The sequence below is a fragment of the Acinonyx jubatus genome, chromosome D1 (assembly GCF_027475565.1).
Source record: "Acinonyx jubatus isolate Ajub_Pintada_27869175 chromosome D1, VMU_Ajub_asm_v1.0, whole genome shotgun sequence".
NCBI classification, from domain to species: domain Eukaryota; kingdom Metazoa; phylum Chordata; class Mammalia; order Carnivora; family Felidae; genus Acinonyx; species Acinonyx jubatus.
This window is the reverse complement of record NC_069390.1, coordinates 35,030,992-35,055,649: the sequence shown is the minus strand read 5'-3', so window position 1 is coordinate 35,055,649 and position 24,658 is coordinate 35,030,992. Positions and strand designations below refer to the sequence as shown.

General features: G+C 36.0%; 1 protein-coding gene across 3 annotated transcripts in view; it reads left to right on the top strand.

The window, feature by feature from the left end:
- Nucleotides 1-24,658, top strand: part of LUZP2 (leucine zipper protein 2) — a 491,439-nt gene that overhangs the window by 229,040 nt on the left and 237,741 nt on the right. For 2 of the 3 annotated variants that reach the window (XM_053203372.1, XM_027072976.2), the window contains exons 2-5: nt 2,709-2,826; nt 6,333-6,403; nt 11,292-11,373; nt 17,036-17,098. In XM_053203372.1, the coding sequence (XP_053059347.1) occupies nt 2,709-2,826; nt 6,333-6,403; nt 11,292-11,373; nt 17,036-17,098 (334 nt within the window). The remainder of the gene's footprint in view (nt 1-2,708; nt 2,827-6,332; nt 6,404-11,291; nt 11,374-17,035; nt 17,099-24,658) is intronic. The other variant, XM_027072975.2, reaches the window with a different exon arrangement.

Below are 24,658 nucleotides of genomic sequence, written 5' to 3'. Positions count from 1 at the left end.
GACTCTGAAGGCTGACTGTTCTACCACACCCTTAATAGAAATGTGTTCTGGAAAGTTACCATCCCTGTGACTCAGTTCCTTCAACCCTACTGTGGGGTTCATGCTACTACTTATCTGACAGAGTTGTGCAAATTAAATGAGTCAATATGTATGATATCACATCTTATATGTAATACATTACCAATGCATGTTATTAAACACTGTGATTTATTCTGGTCATTTAAGGTAATTTTGGAGATGTGTTTATTGTCACAAACATTCAGGGGAAACAAATTGGAATATGAACTAAAGCTGAATAGTTAGAAATAGATGGAAATCTGCCTTGCCCATCATCATAGGACTTTGCTAGAGAGACTGAGAGGAGACCCGGGACACTGTTCACCAGTGGAAATCTAAAGGCCATGGGGAGATAGTGAGGTTCTTAGCAAGGGAGCATTCCAATTTCCTTCAAACAAGAATACAAAGACCACTAGAAAACAACAGTTAAAAAATGATTAAGGAAAAACACAAAAACAAAAACAGGGGCACCTGGGTGGCTTAGTTGATTGAGCATCCAAGTCTTGGTTTTGGCTCAGGTCACGATATCGAGTTTCATGAGACTGAGCCCCGCGAAGGGCTCCGAGCTGACAGCATGGAGCCTGCTTGGGATTCTCTCTCTGCCTCTCCGCCACTACGTGCACCCTATCTCATGAGAAAAAGAAATTTACATAACCCAATAATTGTATTAGAAACCTATTGTAGATTGTAGACTCAGTTCCTTTATAGTTCTGCAGTAAGACTGAAAATTTAAAAAAACTAGAAAATTGAGCCATTTTCTTACAAGTTTGGAATTGAACTTGTCAACCTGACTTTAACTAAAAAAACTGTTTTTCATATGACTTCTCTCTCAGTAAAGGGCTGTGTCCAACAGTTGCCAAGGCAGAAACAGGCCAGTGCCCTGCCTCTCCTTCCTCATAACACACACAGACAAAAGATGTTTTAAAAAATATTATATATTATTGATTCAATTTTGCTTGTTTCGCTGAAATCAGTGCAAGCTTCTCTGTCTCTGCTTCCTCTAATCTTTTTTTAATTTTTTAATTATTTTTCATGTTTTGTTTTTTGTTGTTTTTTTTTTTTTTTTTTTTTGTGAGAGAGAGAGTGAGTGAGTTTGTGTGTGGCAGGGGAGGGGGACGGTCAGGAAAAAGGGAGAGAATCCCAAGCAGGCCTCATGCTGTCGGCACAGACTAGGGGCTCTATCCCAGGACCCCGTGATCATGACCTGAGCTGAAATCAAGAGTCAGACGCTTAACCCACTGAGCCACACAGGTGCCCCTCTGCTGAGCCACACAGGTGCCCCTCTGCTGCTTCTAATCTAATTTAAGCCACCACAAATTTTTCTGTGGATTGTTGCTGTGGACTTCCTTTCTCCAGGTTTTTCCCTCTTCCAGTTTACTCTCCAGTTTTTAGCCAGGAAAATCTTTACAAAATATAAATCTGACCATGTCACTCCCTGTGTAATTATTTATTTTCAAATTGTGAAAACTCCTGTTACTTAAGCATCTTGCATCTGTTTTTTTCATGCTTTCCACATCCTCATTTAGCAGGAAGTCCCAACCCCTGAGTTAGGACTCCAAACCTTCTGATACTTATGCACTTTTCAAAAATTCAGTGAGCACATTTTTATTAGTATTTACATGTGCTTTCCCCTTTTCTATAGCTAATTGCTATTTATCTTAACAAATTCATTTTATATTTTGTACTACTTTTTCCAGGAAGTCTTTCCTGGATTAGCAACTCTCCTATGTGCTCCAATTGATTATTTTAGCCTCTCTCTCTCAGTTACAGTTCTGGGCTGCCCTGGCAATTATCTTTTTCTTTGTCTACATTTTCCCCATACACACACACACACACACACACACACACACACACACACCATAGCATACATAAACATACCCTACCTGCTCATTTATGCCTTGAATAGGAACTTAGGATAGTAACTTGGTCCTTCTGAGCTCAATTATTTTATATTTGCAAAATGAGAATTACACTACTGGCCTTCTTACAAAGACCATATGAAAAAAGTAAAAGAAAATATGTGTATATATATGATATGGAGTTAGGTAAGTCTTTCTTTCATGAAAATTAACAAGTCTGTTCAAATTTTACTCTGATTACAATATTTATTGACTGGTTTCATAGATATTTTGTTTTTTCCCGTTCCTCTTTAATAGCAATAGACATTCTTAGACATGTTAGCAAAGGGGTGCCTTTTCAGTGGACTTCTTTCCCTACACAGCAGGGATAAAACAAGACCCCGACATTCTGCTCTGGCTCTGTCCCCAAGTGTGTCTCCCTGATGTCAGAATCTGTTTGTGTCTTTGGGATACGTTGGTTCAAATCATATCTCTTTGCTGTTTGGAAAAATATCTGTCTTCCAAGAGGTGCCTGATAAGCTATGTTATATCTATCAAAGATATACAGTATTGTTCTGGAAACTCTCTGTAGCCTGGAGGGTCCTCAATGCAAAATGAAACCTTTGTTATACAGCTCTTTGGTTTTCAGTTTTCCCCTTTTAGATGAAAGAGGACAAATAAAACATCCTAGTAATTAAGGTTTCAATTAATCTTGATTTTGCTTTAAATGTGAGGGCTTGTGATTATTTTTAAAGTGGCCAAAGCCACATGGGAGCATTTGAGGGGCTCTCATGCGATTTTTTTCTGTGTTAGACAGGACTATGAAGATCTAGAAAAGCAGCTGAAAGAAGTCTTTAAGGAGCGAAGCAACATCCTCCATCAGCTGACAAAGACATCAAGAGAACTTGATGGAATTAAAGTCAACCTTCAGGTGAGATGAAAACTAAATTTCCTGGCTGCAAAGGACTTGGCCTGTCTCGGTGGATTAGCATTAAAAGACTCCTGCATTTTTTTCTTTACCAGTTTTGAATATGTTTTCTGGGCTTGACCATGGGAGTTATTTATTATCATATGAGCTTTAAAAAGAAATGCCATTTGAAATGCAGTCTGGGAATCTGTGGTTTGCAAATTCAGAAAGGAGAAAATTGTGTGCTTGGCAAGGCCATCAGTTTCTCAAGCTTCTAAGATCAATTTGCCCCCTGTGTTTTTTATATTATAAAATGATGAAAACTAATTATGACCAAGAGTTGAATGAATATAGGGATGATCTCTAGAAGAGAATTTGAATTCCACAAAGGACAGTTCTCAAGATTCTTTAATAAACCTCATTACTAAAATGGGTAAATGCCTTAGAAAGGTGAGAGTCAGCTATGAAAATGTATGAATACTCAGTGAAATCCCAATCAAAAACCAGAGACAAGATCATTATCTAAAAAAATTTTTTTCTGAAATATCTTTTAATATTTGCTTGAATATTGAAATTATTGAGGACATAATGCATACTAAAAGCTTTGCTGTTTTATAGAATTTAATTTTCATAATATATCTCTGAGATGTGTACTATTAATGTGATTTTTCTTGTTACACATGAGGAATTACGCTTAGAGAAGATAAGTTATTTTTGAATGTCACAAGGGAAGCCAGAGTTTCAGTACAGGAAATCTGGCTTCAGGGCTTGTCTGTTAGTTACTGCACTGAACCATGCTTCTGAACCATGTGGAGTCACTGTTATCCTTAGCTTTTTATTCCATGAAGTTGATAAAGATGATGATAGTGTCAGTCGCCACTCCAGTCTATTGAACATGGTCTCAAGGTCTTACATTAGGTATTCTTTGTATAATTTCTATTTAATTTTTACATGAACACTATGCTATGGCTGTCTTGTAAGTGGGAAAACGAGAGTTAGAGAAAGGTTAAGAAACCATGGAGGACACAGTGAGAATTAGGTGGCAGAGCAGGTATATGAGCACAGCGCCCAAGCTCTTGTTCCTGAAGTTATGTTACAACTTGAGAACATAAAAATAAAAAAGCACAAAACCCACCCACATTCCATTAGAACACAGAGATGAGTATCAGGGCGGTAACAGTGCTAAGATGGAAGAATACATAGAATGTTAGGAAAGCCCTGACTTGGATAAAAAGGAAACTAAGTCAATTTCTACAGGAAGCTGATACCAGAGTTACATCTTATCCTTAAGTAGAAATTCACCAGTTACATGGGGCTACAAAGAGTGTTCAGTAGGCCTGGCCCCTTCTCAGAGGCATGAATACCTGCCACTTTGAGATTATTTCAAGCATATGGTTAGATGCCCATGTATGGTCAGGAAACTCAGTGTGTCTACACCAGCAGCCTAAGTCAAGACACCCAAGTACAATCTGGCAAATTGCTTGACAACAATATATAATTTCATGGATTCATGGTTTCTAAAAGGGTAACAATCCTACCACTAAATGTCATTTTTTAAAAAGCCTTTTTCCATTTTCTGTAAGCCATTGTGCAAGATATTTTTCATTTTTTATCTTATTAAATGCTCTTAGCAACCTCTTCACAAAATTAAGGTAATATTTCACTCATAAAATGAAGAAGCAAGATTCAAATAGGCCAAGGAAGTGCCCAGTCATACATCTAATAAATGGTGATTCTAGGTTTTAAACTAATAGTGAATAACTACATAACCCATTCCACATTTTCCTCCCAGTGGAACTTCATGAAGAAAGGAGTTTTGAAAGTTGTTATAGTTTTCTCTGTAACCATAGCCCCTGGATGGAATGGTAATATAGGTCAGCCAATAAGCACTACATTGATTAATTCGTACATAAATCAACCTTTAGAATCCTTAAAGGAACTAAGAATATTTTCCAAGAAGTGAACCTCACTTCCTCAGATGTTGCTGGATAAATAATAACCAAGGACGCCCTAGCTTTTCTCATTATATACACTTTGCTGTATCTACCCTTTTCATTTCTGCATCTCATGGTTTTTTGTTTGTTTGCTTCTTTTGTTTTGATTGTAAATGTCTTGAAGACAGTCATCCGCTTCATCTTGGTTTCCGTCAGAATGCCCAGAATATAGCAGATGGTCAGCAAATGAATAGGCCTATTTTATTGCACTGTTCATCAAGTGTTTTTCCACATCTGTTTTGCCCTTTGAGTTTTTTCCAATAAATGTCTAAAGTAGACTGTTCAAAAATCTCATCCCTGTTTTTCACCTAAGGAAGTCAGAGGGCAGATTTTGTGACCTGCCCCAGGTCATATGACCATGATGCACTTTGAGCTATGAATCCCATGATTGGCAATGCCCTCCATCCCTTCCTCATCCTACCCTCTTTGTATGTTATATAAAGCTATTCTTTCCAAATAAGCGAAACGCCTTTTATTGGCTGCTTCCTAATTATGACCTCTGTCAGTTATTTTAGGGAAGAAGTTTCTCTTATGCAGTTCAGCCCACCACATCCATATCAGAATGCTGATCCCGCTGTATGAAAATTATCTGATTTTAGCCTTAGACTCTACAATTTGTGAAGGCAGATGTCGTCCCTCTGCACAGGACTTTGCATAATTCATGAGAGATATTTGTTAAATAGGTATTAAGTAAACAAAGTATTTGCCATTCCTAAGATTGTTAATTTTCTACCTGCCACAGCTGCTTTTCCTGCAAATAATATCACTGCCTCTTTCAACATCTAATATCAAGAAAGATAGGTTACCCTGTTAAATAGTTTATTGACTATAAATAAGAAAGTTATTAGGGAAGGCTTAATGGGCCAGATTCTATAACGAGAATAGCTCAGTGGGCTTTTCTGTTTTAGGTCACAGTCTGTGGATGCTGGATTTGCCAGAGTAAATAAACACTAATGACTGAGGTGGTACATATTGTTTCTCTTAATACCCTATCTTTTCATACCAGTTACAATTTTACATGGCCCTTGTTTTCCTGTGCATGCTGCTGCATTACTCATTAAGAATAAATAGACAAGACCAAACAGGTACATGTTTTTTGGCTGCTTTGATCTTGCATTATGTTATTACATAGCTGATTCAGAGACGTCTTTTATGTCCCTTTGTATTTGTAGAAACTATGCCAGAGCTGGTTTAATATGGCTGCAAAGAACACAGTTAAACTTCAATGGAAGAGCAAAAGATGTGTTTTCTACTTGCTTGTAAAGAGACCTAAATATTAGGAGAGCATTCTCCCCTCCGTCGAACCTCTAAAGGCTGAGAAGCTCAGTATATTCGCTTTCACCACTGTGTAGCACCTATACTGTGCTTGGTGTCATGAATTCTCATGGGCACCTTAGAGCCATGAGGGCCATCGTGGCCTCATTTGCACATTCTTGTTCCAGGGCCATAAGAGCAGTCACACCTGTGCCATAGAGACAAAAGTGAGCCTCACTGTGTCACTTGAATAAGATTTCCTTTTCCCACTTTTCTTATCAGTCTTTGAAAAACGATGAGAAAACTTCCAAAACTGATGTTCAGAAGCTTCTGGAAATAGGTCAGAGACAAAGGTAAGACTGTGCTTTCCTTTAATTTTCTCAATTCTTTCTTTTTCCCCATAGTGTGAAAAACTCCACATTCAGAAATTTCACAAAAATCACTTCATTCTAAATGCATTAATTCATTTATCTTCTTACTTGAATGCGTGAGGATCTTGTTCAAATGAAGATTTGTATGCAATAAATCTATGGTGGGGTTTGAAATTGTGCATTTTCAACAGGTTCTCTGGTGATGGTTATGCTATGCTGCTTGTCTGCAGATCACAGAGTGTTCATGGATCTGTGGTATTTTCCTCTATTATCCTAGTAAGACAGACCCTGATAAATCTGCTCATCAATAGACACATCCAATAACATGTTTAATGGCATCAAAACTTGATCATAGTGTTAATGGTGGGGTGGTAAGGAATGGGGTAATCTTATTAACAGCGTAAGTAGAATTAGTCTAATCTTATTAGTGTTGGATTGTGGTTTTTTTTTTGAAAGAAGTGTGTTGTGAGTAGATTTCTATGCAGTATAATATGACTTGAAATTGCCTCTCAAAGGAAAAAAAATATATTTTAAGGTAGAAACAAGCTAGCATTTGTATACATTTACTAGAGGCTCTCTTAGATGCTTTATATATATTCTCCTATTTCACCCTCATAATTACCTTATAAAGTAGATATGATTTCCCTATTTAATGGATAGGAAATCATTGCTCCAAGGCTTAAATGAGTTGATGAGAGATGTATTAAGTGGAATTTGCTCTGTTGTGTCTTACCCCGTGGCGACACCCTTTCACATTAGTTGATTGATCACAAAACACAAAACTCCAAAAAAGCTTATACACACCATGTAGTCCCTTCTCATTGTCTTGTATCTTCTCCACTGTCCTTGCCTTCTGACCCAGAAACCTCTCATTGGCATATATTCAGATCGAGCTGATGACACATTAAAAATTTCAGATCTACTGTCCTATGTTGACTCTTTTTATTATTTTAATGAAATTATTATTTCTTAACATGAAATTGTCTTCAAAGTCAAGTATTAAAGAGCTTGTATAAGATAATTTGCTAGCATATTTCCAAAAATAGATCATTTTAAGTGATTGTATTGGTTTGAAATAAACTACCTCTAAAAACGTGGTTACATTTATTAAGAATTTCAGATCATCATCTATACACTTGGTATGATATACAAACTACCAGATGATGGGCCAAGTCTTTCAATTAAATGGCAAAACAAACCTGATATTTTGGTATTACGATTTCAGTGTTTTACTCAAAATTAGAAAGCTTGTTTAAAATGTGCAACTTGTATAATGTACACAAAGTCAGAATGGAAAATTTGGTAAATTCTAACGGTTGGTAATTTCTCAAACAGATATGACATTTGATATATTAGTTTTTGTGATTACTTGCAAAGGGAGATATAAAAATCATGGCTACCTGAAGGTGAAGGAGACTGTGTATCTCATTTGAAAACAAGAGATACTAATAAACAGTAAAAGAGAAAAAAAAATCTTAGAATATAAAAATGTTAACTAATTTCAAATTTAGAAGTTTTATCTGACTCTGAAACAGTGCAATGCATTGTAGATGCCACTTGGCTATACATCCAGCTCTCAGTAACCTTTCATCCTCTGGGATGCTTGCCACCTGACACTTACGTGCACCAGTGTTCCCTAGAAGTCATTAGGACTTCAACGTCACTCACAGTTACAGAAACAAATCAATTAGAATTTCCCTCTTGGAACTGTAACTAAGAGGCATCTAATCAGTCTCTCTGTGTAGCTGAAACCAGACTGTGAGTAAGTAAACTCAGAGGCTATAATCGTGCAGAGAGAGCAGAGAGCACCTTGCTGTTGAGACAGAGAAAGGAATGCGTGTGCATGCATGTGCATAGTTTTGTGTGCACGTGCATGTGTATGAGAGAGAGCGAGCACACAAAAGTTGTGTTGGCTCTTGAGTGTTACCTTTTGACAGCCTAGATGATACCCACAGAAGAGCTCCAGATCTAAACCATACCATATAAGGAGAGAGTGTGTACTTAAATGTGGAGACTTGGGGGGTTGGAGGGTAACCTAAAGTGTCTGAAAACTGCCTTAGAAAAAGTAATAATACATTTTATTCTCTATGGTGGTTGGTGGGTGGAGATTCTAAGAAGCCAGTTTTGGACTCTCTGTTCCAAAGCATCGTACAGAATCGTGTTCTCTGAAAACAAAAATGATACATGGGGCAGCAGCAAGTTCTCCATCTGAGATGTTTTTACGATACAAGTTGTAAAAAAAAAAATGCCTTCCTGTAGTGTGATTTTGGCGTGTTTTCATATTTATAATTTGACATTGGAGGTGTATGAAACAGCTGGTCCAGATAGGACCCTAGAGTAGCAGCGATAGTTGGGTAAAACCCTGGAGTAGCAGTGATAGTTGGTGGAGGAGGCCTGCCCATGAGCAAGTCAGGAGTCCTCTCTCATAGGAGTGTAACTTTCCAAGGCTGTGAGGCAGAGACTTGGGGCTCGCTAAAGCACAGGAGCAGTGGGAATGTGTAGAGATAAGTCTGGAAGGTGAAAGAGGAGATGGAGATATTCAGAAGGTTCAAAAGATCAACTTTACCGTTCTGTCTGATAGCTTTCTTTGATGTGAGAAAATGTGTAGAGTCCTCTACCTTCTCCAGCGTTTGTTAACAGCAGAAAGTGCTTTAACCTTTTAATTTTGTTTTACTCCCTACATTGCCTATAGATGTCAGTATGTGGGAATTTTTGAATATACATAGATACTCATTTTTATTTTTATAAAATATATTTTATAATTTTAAAATGTATGTATCATTTAAAATTCAATGATATTTTTAATTTTTAAATATTTAAAAATGATAAAAAGTTAAATGATAAAAAATATTTATTTTTTAAATATTTAAATATTTAAAAATTGAAAATGATAAAAAATTTAAAAACTTTTTAAATTTAAAAATGATAAAAATATAATTAATCATTGTAAAATTTTAGTATATTTTTTTTAACAGTTGGAAATATAATAGTTTGTATTTTCATTCAGTGCTTATTAATGATCTGAGTGTTAGGGATAGCATGTAGACCCTTTCTGCCCTCGTTCTTCCCTCCATTCCTCTCTCCCTCCCTCCCTCCCTTTGTTCTTTCCCTCCTCTTTTTCTGTCTCCACAGAGGTAGTGTAATGACTCCAGGGTTTGAACACATAGGTTCTAGAACACAATTTCACTACCTTTCTCCGTATCAGTTTTCTGCCTGTAGTATTATGTCATAGTTTGATGTGAACCTTCTAAGAGTGAGTGCCTGATGCATTGGAAGCCCACAATATATATAGATATTTCTATTCTATTATGCCACAAATGGTCTTTGTGGAAGATAGTAGAAACAATAACAGAAGCCCCAATTTTAAATGTTCATATATGAAACAATCCTGATCAATGCTACCTGTTTGAGGAAGGAATGGGAGCTGAGACTTAAATCCACTCTAAGCACCAGCATGTTACAAGCTTCCTCCAGGTGAACAGTAATTGTCTAAGAACCAATGTGACCATAACTATTTTACAACATGTTTCAGTTATATTGTACTTTGACAAACGAAGTCCAGATTGATTTTAAAAATCCTATGGACTCTCATTGATATTCCTGAAATTGAGACTGGGACCTAAGAGTTTCTAAAGTAAGAAATCTAGGAGCGTCATTAAATCCCATTGGATGAAAGAACGGTCCACAGGTGTGCAAGATGAGATGGTCAAAGAATGAGCTTAGGGACCCAGAGTACTGCTGGAGGTTATGACAGAGATCTCATATTTATTAAATGATTATTTTCTAGGCTTTGTGCTAAGCATTTTGCCTACATTGTGTCATCTAAACGTCACTACAAACCCATGAGGTAGCTCTATTAGTGTTCCCATTTTATAGATGAAGAAAATGGGTCTAAGACGGTACAGTCTTATCTCTAGTCTCTGTAGTGTGGTTACACGCAAAGGTTGCAGGGGTGGGTAGTCTTTTCCCATGAGAATGGGAATTTTAAATTAGTTTGAGTCCTGCTGGTAAGGCTGGGAAAGGTTTCTGTTTGGCTGTTGCTATTGCTTTGAAGGAGTTTATTCCTGTAGCCAGAATAAAACACACGCACGCACACACACACACACACACACACTAACCTTTATCTGCTATCAGAATTTTTTGAAGTGGTAGCTTAGGTAATAAAATGAAGGCACAGAAAGATAGTATGATTTGCCATATGAGTAAATCTTAAACCCTTGAGAGGAATGCGTAATTATGGAACTGTTTATATTTTTAACAAGTGAGGCAACATCCATGTGTAGTAGTGAGCTTGAGACAAATGTGTAATACATGCAAGACATGTATTTCTTTTATTATCCCCAATAAATGAGGCAAGTCCGAAATAAGTCTCTTTTCTCTTTGTTTTTATAAAAAGTCCCAGGCCTTATAAAGCATGTCTAAAGTACACTGTCTTAGAATTAATCAATTAGAAGCATCCACAGGGAGTTGTAATTTTATCCTATCTGCAAGTCTGTGGCAACTTTTTTTTTTTCTAACCAGCATGTTCATACCCTGGCATGCTGTCACTAAAATTAGCTTTTCAACTCTAATTATTATATTGATTTGATTTAACACATTATGCAGCTCACAGATGATTCACTCAGTGGGATTTTTATAAGACACAATAGCAAGGCGATTTTCTTTAAATACAGCTTGCTTTTAGTACTTGTATGGGAGAGAAAACTTTATTACTAGAATCCTTAGATACATCCTGTATGCTTAATCATGTCTCTATATACAGTTCTAGTTATCAGTTTCCTAAATGTATGTAGACACCAAAACCTCCTTTCATAATGTACATAGGAAATAATAGAATTGTGTTTCCCTTTTGCTCTCTATTTTCTGCTAGAGAACAAATGAAGTCTCTCCAGGAGGTCCTGCAAAATCAACTTAAAGAGACATCTGAGAAAGCAGAAAAACAACAAGCTACTGTAAGTATGTTTCTTCTTTGTGTCCTTTGCTTTGGTGCTAGGAGATTTTTTTTTTCTTCCCCAAATCACCATGGAACAAACACTCCTGTAAAAAATAACAATACAATAAGGAAAATTCGGTCACCAAAATCATAAAAATACTTGGTCAGCATTCATTTCAAGGAAAGAGTTTTGTTGTATTTGATTGTTAGGGGTCTTCTAAATCCCAACCCTCATTTATGAATGAAAACAGAGGTCAAGAGTAGGACAAAAGTGCTGGTGTCAGCCCCATACCAATGGCTCCTGACTTGTGGCCTACAACTGACCTTGAGCTGAGTTAAGCTGTATAGATCCCTACCTCTCATCCACTTAGCAGGAATCTCTCAGGGGCGGAGCCATATTCTTCCTGTTGAATCAACTCCACAGGTGATTCTGACACGCCCCTAGGCTTGAGAATCAAACTTCTCTCCAGATATTCTCACTGGATTTCTACTGTATTCTCCAGAACCACCTTATGTACCATTTATGGTTAATGAGCCTTTTATCTTGCTTCTAGGACCCGAGTCTATTTTAAAATATAGTATATTAATGGAAAGTTTAAGGTGCAGTTAGGCCAACAGATCAGGAAATGACTACCATTGAGAGGATAGTTTATTTCTCACAATTCCCAAGACGGATGACATGCCATGGGACTGGTGACCACCCATGGAAGTACTTGGGTAGGTCATGAGGCAGAGGGAACTGTGGGCAAGAGTCTTTATTGTGGGTTCTGTGGGAAGGAATGGGTGAGAAGGTGTAAGCAGCACTAGGAGGAGTCAGTGTGAATGACTTCAGCAGGCTCTGGGATGTAAGGAATGCTTACCTGTACCTGCCCCTGGGGTGATCAGGGCAGGTGTATAGTGAGTGGGCTGGCCTGTGAGAGCATGCCATACAAAGGGGTGGCTCGGGCTGTGGGCTCTGTGTTGGTTACTTTGTTTTTGAAAAGCATGTCACCAGGAAGAATTGTTCTGTGCTGGCAATTGAATAACTAATATGCTTTAACCCAGAGTCAGGAAAGAGATGACCACAATCTTGACAAATATGGGATTGAGATACACGTATTAAAACAACGATTATTTTATTAATGTGCATCTGATGGGATTTAGAAGACAGATTTCATAGTACCTCTTCCAAATTGTGGTCATCTCAGAAAGAATGCTTTGTGCTTATTCTCCCTCTTCGAAAATTCTAAGTTGACTAAGAATTAAACTAGTTTGTATTTTTAAGCTTTTTTGGGGGGGGGTGAATAATATTTATTTTCTCTGTTAGACTGTTGGTGTAATTGAAGGCTGGATGATAAGGAGAGATAAAGATAATTGTTCACTCTCAAATACAGGGGAAGAACTGGATTTGCTTCTGCAAACGTTGTGCTATTTTAGATTTAAGAGCTGATAATCTTGTGTGCTACCCTTGATTAGATATCTAGTAACTATGCCTTTTTCCATAAAAATAGCAGGTTGTATGTTTTATGCAAAAGATGTTTCAAATATACCATTTGATAAGTCCATAATAAAATCTCATGAAACTTAAAGAATAAGCTTAAATCACAAAAATATGAAAGAAGATAAATTTATGAAAAATTAAACTGAAGAAACAGTAGAGCTGTCATGATCTAATGCTATTTGAAAGTACTTTTTAAGAATATTTTTTATTATCCCTGAGCAAATAATGGAATAGCTTATCTTTCAAACTATGTTCCTCCTAAAAGTCCTAATAGACAGCAAGGAAGAATGAGCTCTCATTCTCTGTAACCAGAGTAATTAAATATATTAATGCTCATTGGATGCATTTCACTACTCTTGTTAATTTTTATGGCTTAACTTGCCCTAAGTGAGACATAATTAGTTTAAAGGCAAAAATTAGCTTCTAGCTTTGACTCTCATTAAGAATAAAGGATTGCTATGTTCTTATATTCTTTGTTCAAAGTAAATAAATGATATTTTCTGTTTCTGAGAATTAAATTCATAGCTATCTCTTGAGAATGCTTATTTTTTTCCAGGGATGTTAAAACCTGCTGGGATTCGAGATCAATGGTTTCAAAATGCTAATACTTTTTGAATATTCTGAATATATTTTAGCTCTTGAATATTGAACACTGACTTCTCAAGATTCTCTGTCCTTGTTTCACATTTAAATAATTATATTCTTTATTAATAAAACTAACTTTAATTAAGAGTATAATGAAAACTGGGGCACTGGGCTGGCTCAGTCGGTAGAGCATAAGACTCTTGATCTCAGGGTCTGGAGTTTGAGCCCCACAGTGGGCATAGAGTTTACTTAAAACAAAACAAAACAAAACAAAACCTGGTCTAGCTACTTCTTAAGGTTGTTTTGAAGTAATGTGTGAGAAAACGCCATGTCATGTGTTTGTATGTAAAAATAAGATAATTATTTTTTTAAGTTGTTAATTATAGAAAACATATTGAATAATATCAAAATGTGAGGATTTGGGAAAAATTGAGGTCCATGAAGGAATAGGTTATTAATATAAACAAGATGGCTTCAGTTTTAGATTTTTATTTTATTTTTAGTAGGCTTCATGCCCAACATGGGCCTTGAACTCAGGACCCCAAGATCAAGAGTCTGTGCTCTACTGACTGAGCCAGTGAGGTGCCCAATATAAGTAAGAGTGCTTTTTGTAGTTCATGACTTAAAGACAAATCTGTAATATATCAGATTTTTCTAGTGCTTATAAAGTGTTTTTAAAGTAAGCTCTAACAGTTGGCTTTTTTTTGTTGTAATGGGAGTGCTCACTTAAGCTTTGATTGCAGAGGCATCCACTTCAAAGATGGCTATCTGAAATAAACACAGAGGTGCCAGCCACATCACTAGATAAAGAGCAAGGCCAGGCCCTCCCCCTCCCAGACTTAAAGCTCCTAAAAACCCCCAGCTTCCTTTGTTTTGAAGATCTTGGTTGATTTCAGTAATTGACCTTTGGGGCTGCTTGTTTGTTCTCTTCCATTGTTTTAAATTTCCATTCTTATGTTTTAAATTCACCTACCCTCCACCCCAATAAAAAAGCATAACCTCAGGCCTGTGCTCTCCCTGGCTCTTTCTACCTAAGGCTTCACTGTGTGGCCCAGGTGTAACTTGTAATTTCCACAACTTGTAAGCAATACCTTTATTTTTGTTGTTTTTAAAATTTTCAGTTTCCTGATGATATTGATAAGGGTGTCTTGCAGTCATACTAAGAACCACAAAGGCCGGTCCAGCCACAAGATTGGTTACCAATAGGCTGAGACAGTATGAAGCAGTAAAAATTGGTGCAAAAGCTGTTTATTGGGGCATACACTATTGCTCTGCATACATATCTTTCGTTTTTTAATTTTTTTTAACGTTTATTTATTTTTGAGAGCCAGAGAGAGACAGCGTGAGCAGGGGAGATGCAGAGAATCTGAAGAATTCAGATTCTGAATCTGAGGCAGGCTCCAGGCTCTGAGCTTTGATCTCATTGACCACAGGATCATGATCTGAGCTGAAGTCAGACACTTAACCAACTGAGCCCCCCAGGCGCCCCTGCATTCATATCTAATTTTGAATGGCATTAAGTCCTCCATTGATTCCTTTGCTTTACCAACCAAATCAAATTACCTTCTTAAAGGGACAAAGAGTGTGACTCATGTATTCAGGTTGCTGTCAGTATCTTCATAGTTCAAATTTGCCCTGAAAATTATTACGACCAAGATAACGATCATGGTAGTTCTCAAGCTTCTGCTTGTTTTATATGCAGTTTGACCATTCAGAATTGGTTTAGATTTCTATTACCATTTGAAGGAATGGTACAAGAACCCCTACACAAGCCAGAAGAGAGTGTTAACATCTGTTGTAAGGGTTTACACAACAGACAAAAGCAAAATGTACAAAAACATGAACAAGACAAATACACGTCAACTTCAGGGTAGTGGTTACTTCTGGAGACAGGGAAGGAAGAAAAATTAGGTAGGACTTTAATAGTAGGTGTTGTTATGCCCAGAATTCGTGATCTCCAAAGACCACTAGGGAGCCGAGTCCGATGCAAAAGCAAAAGAGCCTTTATTCAAGCTAGCTCGAGCTCAATCCCCTACCTGCACCGACACAGCGGTGAGATACCGGGGAGAGAGAGTGAGTTTCAAAAGCACAAAGGTTTTATAGGGGTCTAGGGGCAGCCGATTGGCTGGGGAAGGGTCGTGGCCTTGGCGGATTGGCTGGGGAAGGGTCAGAGTCCTGTTAGGCAGGTCGCTGGGCGTGTTTTGATCAGGAAGTTTGAACGGGTGAGCGGGAGGTTACTCAAGGGGAGGAGGCACGGTCTGAGGTTTCTGTATTTTTCCCGGAAAAGGGGTCATGTCGGGGACATAGTCACTCAAGGTGGAGAACACAGAACAAGATGGAGTCGGCCGGCGTAGGCCCGCCCTTTCAGGTGTAATTTTTTTTTTTTGTATGATTTGAAGGAAGTTTAACTAAATATTTACATTTGTTTATTCTTAAGGTTGGGCCCAGAGACATTTTACATACGACTTCTTGATCTTTTGTTTATGTCTGAAATGTGTCAGAACTGTTTTTTTTTTCTTTTTTAAATCTGTATATATAGTGAAAATTCATTTTACTCCTAAACTTGATTTCTACTGATTCAGTCTATCTCTGTAGATAATGCGCATTACCAGTGTCTTTTGTATTATTTCAGGGATCCTCTAAGACTATGTTGTCCCACTATGTACATAAGACTGCTGAGCATTATAAAATGGCTGGTCCAAATTGAGATATGCTGTTAGTGTAAACCATACAGTGCATTTTAAAGATGTACTACAAACTCTAATGTCAATTATATCATTAATCCATGACATGTCAAAATGATGTCTTGAATATATTGAATTAAATAAAATGTAGTAGTGAAATTAATTTTATCTGTTTCCTGTTGCTTTTTTTAAAAATGTGACTACGAGGAAATAAAAAATTGGAGAAATTAAATATTTCATCCACTATCATAAATTTACTTTTTATCATAGTGAATGCTCAACGGCTATAAAGTCTCAAATTTTAAAACTATGCTATACTGACTTTGTTTTCAAAATACTCAGGCAGATGTGCTCAGGGAGAAAAGGTGCTATGTTTATGCAAACATGGCTTGGACAACTGACCTAAGATCACATATCCCAACAATATCACATTCGGAAGGAAACATCATGGTTTCTTTGATGTAGTATTATAACATTCCGTGTTTTTGAGATCAGAAATATCACCATGCAATTGCTTTCTAACCTGCCACTGATGAAAATTACCTGGAGAGTGTTTCATGAGTGGAGATTTCTAGGCGCAACCCTAGAATCTGGCTTTTTGTTGTTTGTTTTGTTTTGTTTTTTTAAAGGACCACATTTTTTTTTTTCAGGTTTAAATAGTTAGAGAATCACAGTTATAATATGCACAGTTTCTTAATTAAAAATAATGAATCTTTTACTACATGAGAAAAGGCTTTTTTATGATCAATGGATATATGTGTGAATTGGGCAATGAAAGTTTGGTTAATGAAAATTTTAATCCTTTGTTCTTTTTCAGTATTTCTTTATAAAGAAATAATCATTGTATTATGCTTCAAAAATCATGAAAATAAATTGACAATCCATAGAAATGAGTTTGAAATGTTCTTACATAATATTTTATTCATTTTCAGATAAATTTTTTAAAGACTGAAATGGAAAGAAAGAGCAAAATGATCCGAGATCTCCAGAATGAGGTAAGATATATTTCAGGCAAATTCCATAAATCAAAAAAAAAAAAAAAAAAGACAAACCCACATATAGTTTCACCACAAGTTTTGGAGTATTGATGACATGCAAATTTGACCTTATAGTAATGCCCCTGATTTCGAATCCGAGAGACCACCAAGGAGCCGATACGGATGCAAACACACGAGGGTTTATTTGCAAGCTTGAGCTTGGGCCCAAGTATACCCAACACAGTGGAGCAGGGACTTGGATCCCTAGGTTAAGAGGCGTAGCAGTTTTATAGGGGCCAATGGCCAATGAGATTGTAACACACACAGAAAGTTGCATAGTGATGTCAGTCCACACGCAGGTGGCCAATTGAATTACAATTTACCCTATAGTGACTGTTTGAACTAGCCTATCACTCTGGTCAGAATTGGCGCGCAAATTTGGCGGGCAAAGGGCGGGGTTTACATTCTCTGGCAGTCAGGGGTTCCGCATTCCTAAATGAGCCGGTTTCCGGTAAGGGTGCGCTCAGCGGCTTGACTAGGGTGGGGGAGCGTCTTAAGCAATAAGTAGGTCATGTGGGGGTTATACATGAGATGGTGGGTGTAGCACAAAATGGAATTAGTCTTGCTCTGCTTGTCCAGGGGTAGGGGATTTTTGTTAAATTCCTTGGGTCCCACAGTTATGTGTGAATGGAAAGGAATTGTAAGGTTAAGAATTTCAAAGAGTAGATAATCCCTACTTCTATCTGTATTTGATAATGTTATTAGTTCATGCCTCCCTATTTCATTTTCCTTCTAATTATATTTTGCTTGGACTACTATTACAAATTAATTTTCATTTCATAAATTTATCTATCCACCAAATGACATCAGAGGGGGTGAAGAAGAAGACTAGCTAGAAATTGACTTCCTGCAAGGAAGAGTTAATCTAGAATGAAAAATTTATTTAGGATAATCTTCAAGTAACATAAAGTTTAACAGAAATAGGCTGGAACAGGTTTCGCTATAGCCTTCAAAGTATAAGGACTCTATAAAATACTGTATTTTTTTTTCTTCTGATTCTCTGTCTTGTTATACAACCACTTTATTTTCTACAGTTCCTCCATCACATTTCTATTTCTACCTTTTCATTTCCATTTTCTTGAATACAGTTAATTAGGACTCTTAAACCATGACTAATTAATAATACATTTTCCTTGATCAGTCTCACAAATTATGGTTTAGTTTAAATCCCAAAATAATCACTCTAGATTTTCCTAATCTCTATTCTTTTAATTCCCTTGTTCATTCATTCATCTATCCCTTCCTTTATTTTTTGAGACATTTGAACAATAGATGAGATACATTATTCACATTATTCCTAAATGGTTTCCATCTTGATATCAAGTTTAAAAAATAGACTTTACAAATGTTTTGGTGTCAAGCATTTATCATCAGTGCTCTGATTATGACATTAAAATGGCTTAACAGGTGTGTGAAAAATGTACAGAAGAAAGGAAAGCAAGACAGATTTTAAATGGCTTTCTGATGATTCTATTGTATTTTAATTTCTTTCTAATGAGTTTTACTTCTGAGTGTTCTTAAGAAACTTAAGATGGAAGGGACTTGATAATGGTTTCCCTGAGGGCTAAATCTCGATTTCCTATTTATAGTGGAAAATATCAGTAGACCAGAGTTACCCTGGAATGCTGAGTGTACTGGATAATATCTTGTTCACTGTAACTCAGCGAGAGGGTCATATTAGTCCAGTCAAACACTTCCGGGATTATTTAAGGAAAGGGGAATGTTTAAAACAACATTAAAGTCAATATTAAAATAGGAAATAAAGAACATTTGCCTGTGCATGCACAAATACACATATGAACAACATGAACACAGTTGTATGATAATGGAAGGATTATAGGTTAATTCAGATCACTAAGCTTCATCAGTTAATTTTAAATCTTAGATAATTTTTTTAAGTCTAGACTATAAGAAGAAATCAGTTTTAAAATCAATCTATAAATTATTCATAACAAATATATATAAAGAATGAATGAAATATTTTTTTCTGGAGGATACCTTTATAGTATGATGTTAATTTTCTAAATGTATAGGCTAGAATAATTCTAAAACAAATACAACTTCACAGGAGTAATATCTACTAAATATAAGCTTTGAAATGAAATTTACTACTCATTTTCATCAGATTGAAAATCTGCAAGATGATAACTGATAAGTAGAGACAGTTTTTGACTTCCCTAATGAAACCTAATGGTGAACATATATCATCAATTGAAATTTTTAAATTTGACTCCTTTCTATTAATTCCTTGAAATTTTAGGCTTATTATTTTGACAAATGATCATTATGTGTAGAGACTAAACAAAATGATTGACCCATATACGGACAGCTGCCTGGAAGATTTTTAGTTGAAAAGCAAGAAAAAAATCAAACAAGAATTAATTAAACAAAATATAAAGAGGTGAGGGAAACAATACAGGTATAAAGACATTTCTGGAAGAAGCTTGAAGTCCCCAGAGAACTTCTGAGTGAGGGTTTTGGGGAAGTTTCAGTAGAACAAGGGACTTTTGAAAATTATTAAAGAATGATCAACATTTTTTTTTCCCATTATGTGAAGGCAACTATTAAAAGACATTTATACATTACCACCTAAGGATTTGGGTTTTAAGACTTAATATATCCCTTGGAGGAGGAAAAATACTCAGATTTTAGAAAAAGCAAATGCTGTATGAGGCAGAAAGTTTTAAGTTATGACCTGCTTTTCTGCTTATGTTCTCTTGCATGGGACATTCAAGTCACATCTATTCCCCCAGTGTATTTCTTTGTATGAAATTACCACAGTAGGAATTAATAAATGGTGGAAACTCCTTTTGAGATTCTTCATATATGTAAAATCATACGGTATTTGATTTTCTCTGACTGACTTATTTCAGTTAGCGTAATATACTCTAGGTCCACCTATGGTAAGGTCTCATTCCTTTTTATAGCTGAGTAGCATTCCATTGTATATGTATACACATCTTCTTTATCCATTCATCTATGGGTGTACAGTTAGGTTGCTTCCATACATTGGTATTGTAATAATGCTACAATAAACATATGTTGTAGACATGAGTGCATATATCTTTTTAAGTTAGTAGTTTTGTTTTCTTTGAGTAAGTACCAAGTACTGTAATTATTGGATCCTATGGTAATTTTATTTTTGGCACTTCCATACTGTTTTCTTCAGTGATTGTAGCAATTTATATCCCCACCAAAAGTACATGAAAATTCTCTTTTCTCCACATCCTCACCAACACTTGTTATTTCTTGTCTTTTCAATACCAGCCAGCCTAACAGGTGTGAGGTGATATCTCATTGTGGTTGTGATTTGCATTTTTCTGATAATTAGTGATGTTGAGCATTTTTTAGGTATCTGTTGGCCACCTCTATGGAGAAATGCATATTTAGGTGCCCTGCTAATTTTTTTAACCATATGGGTTTTTTTTGTTGTTGTTTTTTTTTTTTTTTTTTTGGTGTTAAAATGTCTTAGTTCTTTGTATATTTTGGATATTAATCCCTCATTGGATATATAATTTGCAAATATCTTCTCCCATTCAGTAGGTTGCATTTTTGTTTTCTTGATGGTTTCCTTTGCTGTTCAAAAGCTTTTTTTTTTTTTAATTTGATGTAGTCCTAAGAGTTTATTTTTGCTTTTGTTTCCCTTGCCTGAGAAGACATATCCATAAACATCTTGCTAAGGGTGATATCAAAGAAATTACTGCCCAATTTGTATTTGTTTGTTTGTTTGTTTTCAGATTTTTATTGTTTTAGGTGTCACATTTAGGTCTTTAATTCATTTTAAGCTTATTTTTGTGTATGGTGTAAGAGAGTGGTACAGTTTTTTTTTCTCTTTTCTTTTCTTTTCTTTTCTTTTCTTCTCCCCCCCGCATGTGGCTGTGTAATTTCCCCAACACTATTTTTTGAAAAGACTGTCTTTTCCCCATTGTATATTCTTGACTCCTTTGTCATAGATTAATTAACCATAGAGGCATGGGTTTATTTCTGGGCCCTCTATTCTGTTTCATGGATTTATGTGTCTATTTTTGTGTTGGTAATATACTGTTTTGATTACTATAGCCTTGTACTATATCTTGAAATTTGGGACTGTAATACTTCTAGTTCTGTTCTTCTTTCTCAAGATTGTTTTGGCTATTCAGGGTTTTTTTGTGGTTCCATACAAATTTTAGGTTATTTTTTCTAGCTCTGTGAAAAAAGCTATTCCTATTTTGATAGGGATTGCATTAAATCTGTAGATTGTTTTGAGTATTATGGTATTTTTAACAATATTAATTTTTTTTCAATCCATGAGCATGGTATATCTTTCCATTTGTTTTGTAATCTTCAATTTCTTTCATCAGTATTTTATAGTTTTCTTAATATATTAAGTTAAAACTTAATATGGTTTTCTTAATGTAGGTCTATTACCTCCTTGGTTAAATTAATCCTAGATAATGTATTCTTCTTGGTGTAATTGTGAATGGGATATTTTTTTTGATTTCTCTTTCTTCTGCTTCATTATTAGTGTGTGGAAATACAAGAAACTTCAATACATTGATTTTATATCCTACAACCTTACTGAATTCATTTATCAGTTCTAGGGAGTTTTTAGGTGTAATCATTAGGATTTTCTACATATTATCATATCATCTGGAAATATGACAGTTTGACTTTTTTCTTACCAGTTTGGATGCATTTTATTTATTTTTCTTGACTGATTGTTGCAGCTAAGACTTCAGATTCTATGTTGAATAAAGTGGTGATAGTAGACCTTATTGTCTTACTCCTGATATAGCAGAAGAACTCTTAGTTTTTCACCTTTGAGTATATATAATATTACCTGTGGATTTTTCATATATGGCCTTTATTATATTGGGTTTTTTTTTTCCCACTAAGCCTTCTTTGTTGGTTTTTATCGTAAACGGATGTTGCACTTTGTCAAATGCTTTTTCTGCACCTATTGAGATGGTCATATGGTTTTTATCCCTACTTTAAATTTTTTTTAATGTTTATTTATTTTGAGAGAGAGAGAGAGAGAGAGAGAGAGAGAGAGAAACAGATCATGAGCAGGGGAGGAACATAGAGAGAGGGAGACACAGAATCTGAAGCAGGCTCCAGGCTGGGAGCTGTTAGTACAGAGCCGGATGTGGGGCTCAAACCCATGAACTGTGAATCATGACCTGAGACGAAGTTGGATGCTTAACTGACTGAGCCACGAAGGGACCCCTGTTCTTCCTCTTGTTAATGTGATATATTACATTGACTTATTTGTGAATATTGAACTGCTCTTGCATCCATGGAATAAATTCCACTTTATTGAATGATCTTTCTAATGTATTTTTGAATTATTTGTGCTAATATTTTGTTGAGAATTTTTGCATCTGTTCATCAGCAACATTGTCTTATAGTTTTGTTTTTTGTAGTGTCTTTGTCTGATTTTGGTATCAGGGTAATGCTGGCTTCAGAGAATGAATTTGGAAGTTTTCCTTCCTCTATATTTTGGAATAGTTTAAGAAGAATAGGTATTAATTCTAAAAAATAAATGTTTGGTAGAATTCACCTGTGAAGCATCTGGTCCTGGACTTTTGTTTGTTGGCAGTTTTTAGATTATCTGGTTTTGATGTCTCTTATGCAGTCAATTTTTCTGCATGCAATCACTGATTTTTCATTTTGTATTTGGTTATTTTTATATGATTAGAGAAAATATGAAAATTTGCACCAGGAGTGCCTGGGTAGCTCAGTTAAGTGTTTGACTTTGGCTCAGGTCATGATCTCTCAGTTTGTGAGTTTGAGCCCCGCATCAGTCTCTGTGCTGATAGCTCAGAGCCTGTAGCCTGCTTGGGATTCTGTGTCCTCCTCTCTCTCTGCACCTTCCCTGCTCATGCTTTGTTTCTCTCTGTGTCTCTCAAAAATAAATAAATATTTTAAAAAGATATGTGTGAAAACATTTGAGCCAAAAAATGAAACAAAGGAACAAAAAAGTCAGCCTGCCTTCTCTGACTTCCATATATATGATAAGTGCATTATCATGTGATAGAGATAATCTCATGGACTCCAAAGCTTAGAAGCCTCTTTGACTTTGCACTTTCAAAATATGCTGTCTTCACTATTCTTTCCAATGTTTTTTTTTTTAATTACTCATTTTACCCCCTAGGATAAAGTAAGTTTATCTATAATGGTCCTAGATATAAGAAAGTCTCAAAGAATGAGTAGGATCATATGTAGATATTGAAATATTGGACAAATTAGACATTATGGTATGCATCTTTGATTAATTGAAACCCCTTAATGAAATGTGTGAGTCTGATTATCTCCAGGACTTTTTAAAGGAATATATAGTTGGTAATATTTGATTTAGATTGGTATCAAAACATAGTCTGAATCTAATTAGTAGATGGAGATAAAAGGGAAGGGAGGGGAGAGGAAAAATAAAGGAAGGAGAGAAGTAGGGAGAAAGATGCCCCTCCCCCCAACCCCCAGCACTATTTTTTATGGTGGTTTGTTTTAAGACTGATTCTTATGATTATTTTCCTGAGACTCATTCAGGACGGTTCAAGGTAAGGATGAAATAAGTAATCAAACTAAAAATAATAATAACGAAATTCAAGAACCATAGAAGTGGGCCACACTCTGCCCAGGGATGGAGATCAGAAATTTGTCAAATCTACCTTTTTTCAGTGGCAGGCTTTCCCTCTCACTATTTTTCATGGCTCCATTTTTTTTTCTTTCTAGTTTCTCAATTCTTTTGCTCATCTATTTATTGCATGGCTCGTATAGTTTAACCTGACTCCGAATTACTAATATGACTCCTCTAGCTCCTACTAATAACTGATTTAATCTCTTTTTACATTTGGTTTTATTGCTGTTGTTATAAGTGACTGGGAGAAAATTCTTGCCATAGGTCAAGTCACTGACCAATCTGTAGATTTCCAAAGAATTCCAAATAGCCACGGACATATCCAGGCATAGGAGAAATAGAACATGTGATTTTAGATGCAGTGTGCCAGTTGCTGTTCTCAGCCTTGACAAAAATAATTCTCTGCTAAAACAAAAAGGATTTATTAACTCATACAGAGATCATACAAAATTGTTAGGAGAACTGAATACATAGCTTATAGGCTGAACGTTAGGAACTACCACAGTATACCCCAGAACTGGTTGTATTAAGGCCAGGCTGTCTCTCCCAAGACCAGGAAGCTGCCAGCCAGCTTGATGCTCCCATCCCTGCAGACTCTGGAATCACACAGCCTTATCTATCTCTTGTGCATGAGGCAACGGATAACATCTATACTGTTTTCTCATGTAACAAATTTCTGTCTACATATATATTGCAGGAATCATGTTTGATGAGCAGAGCCCAAGTCATGTCTGCCCTGGAGCTATAATGAATTTTAGAAATGGAGGGAATTGGTTTGTTTTATTTCTAATTTGTTTTCTTTAAGTTTTCTTTAGAGATATGGGTTTAACACTGTGAGGAACTTTCACATTGTCAGAGCAGCATTCTAAAATTTGGTAGCCTGTGTTATTAACAACCTTTCT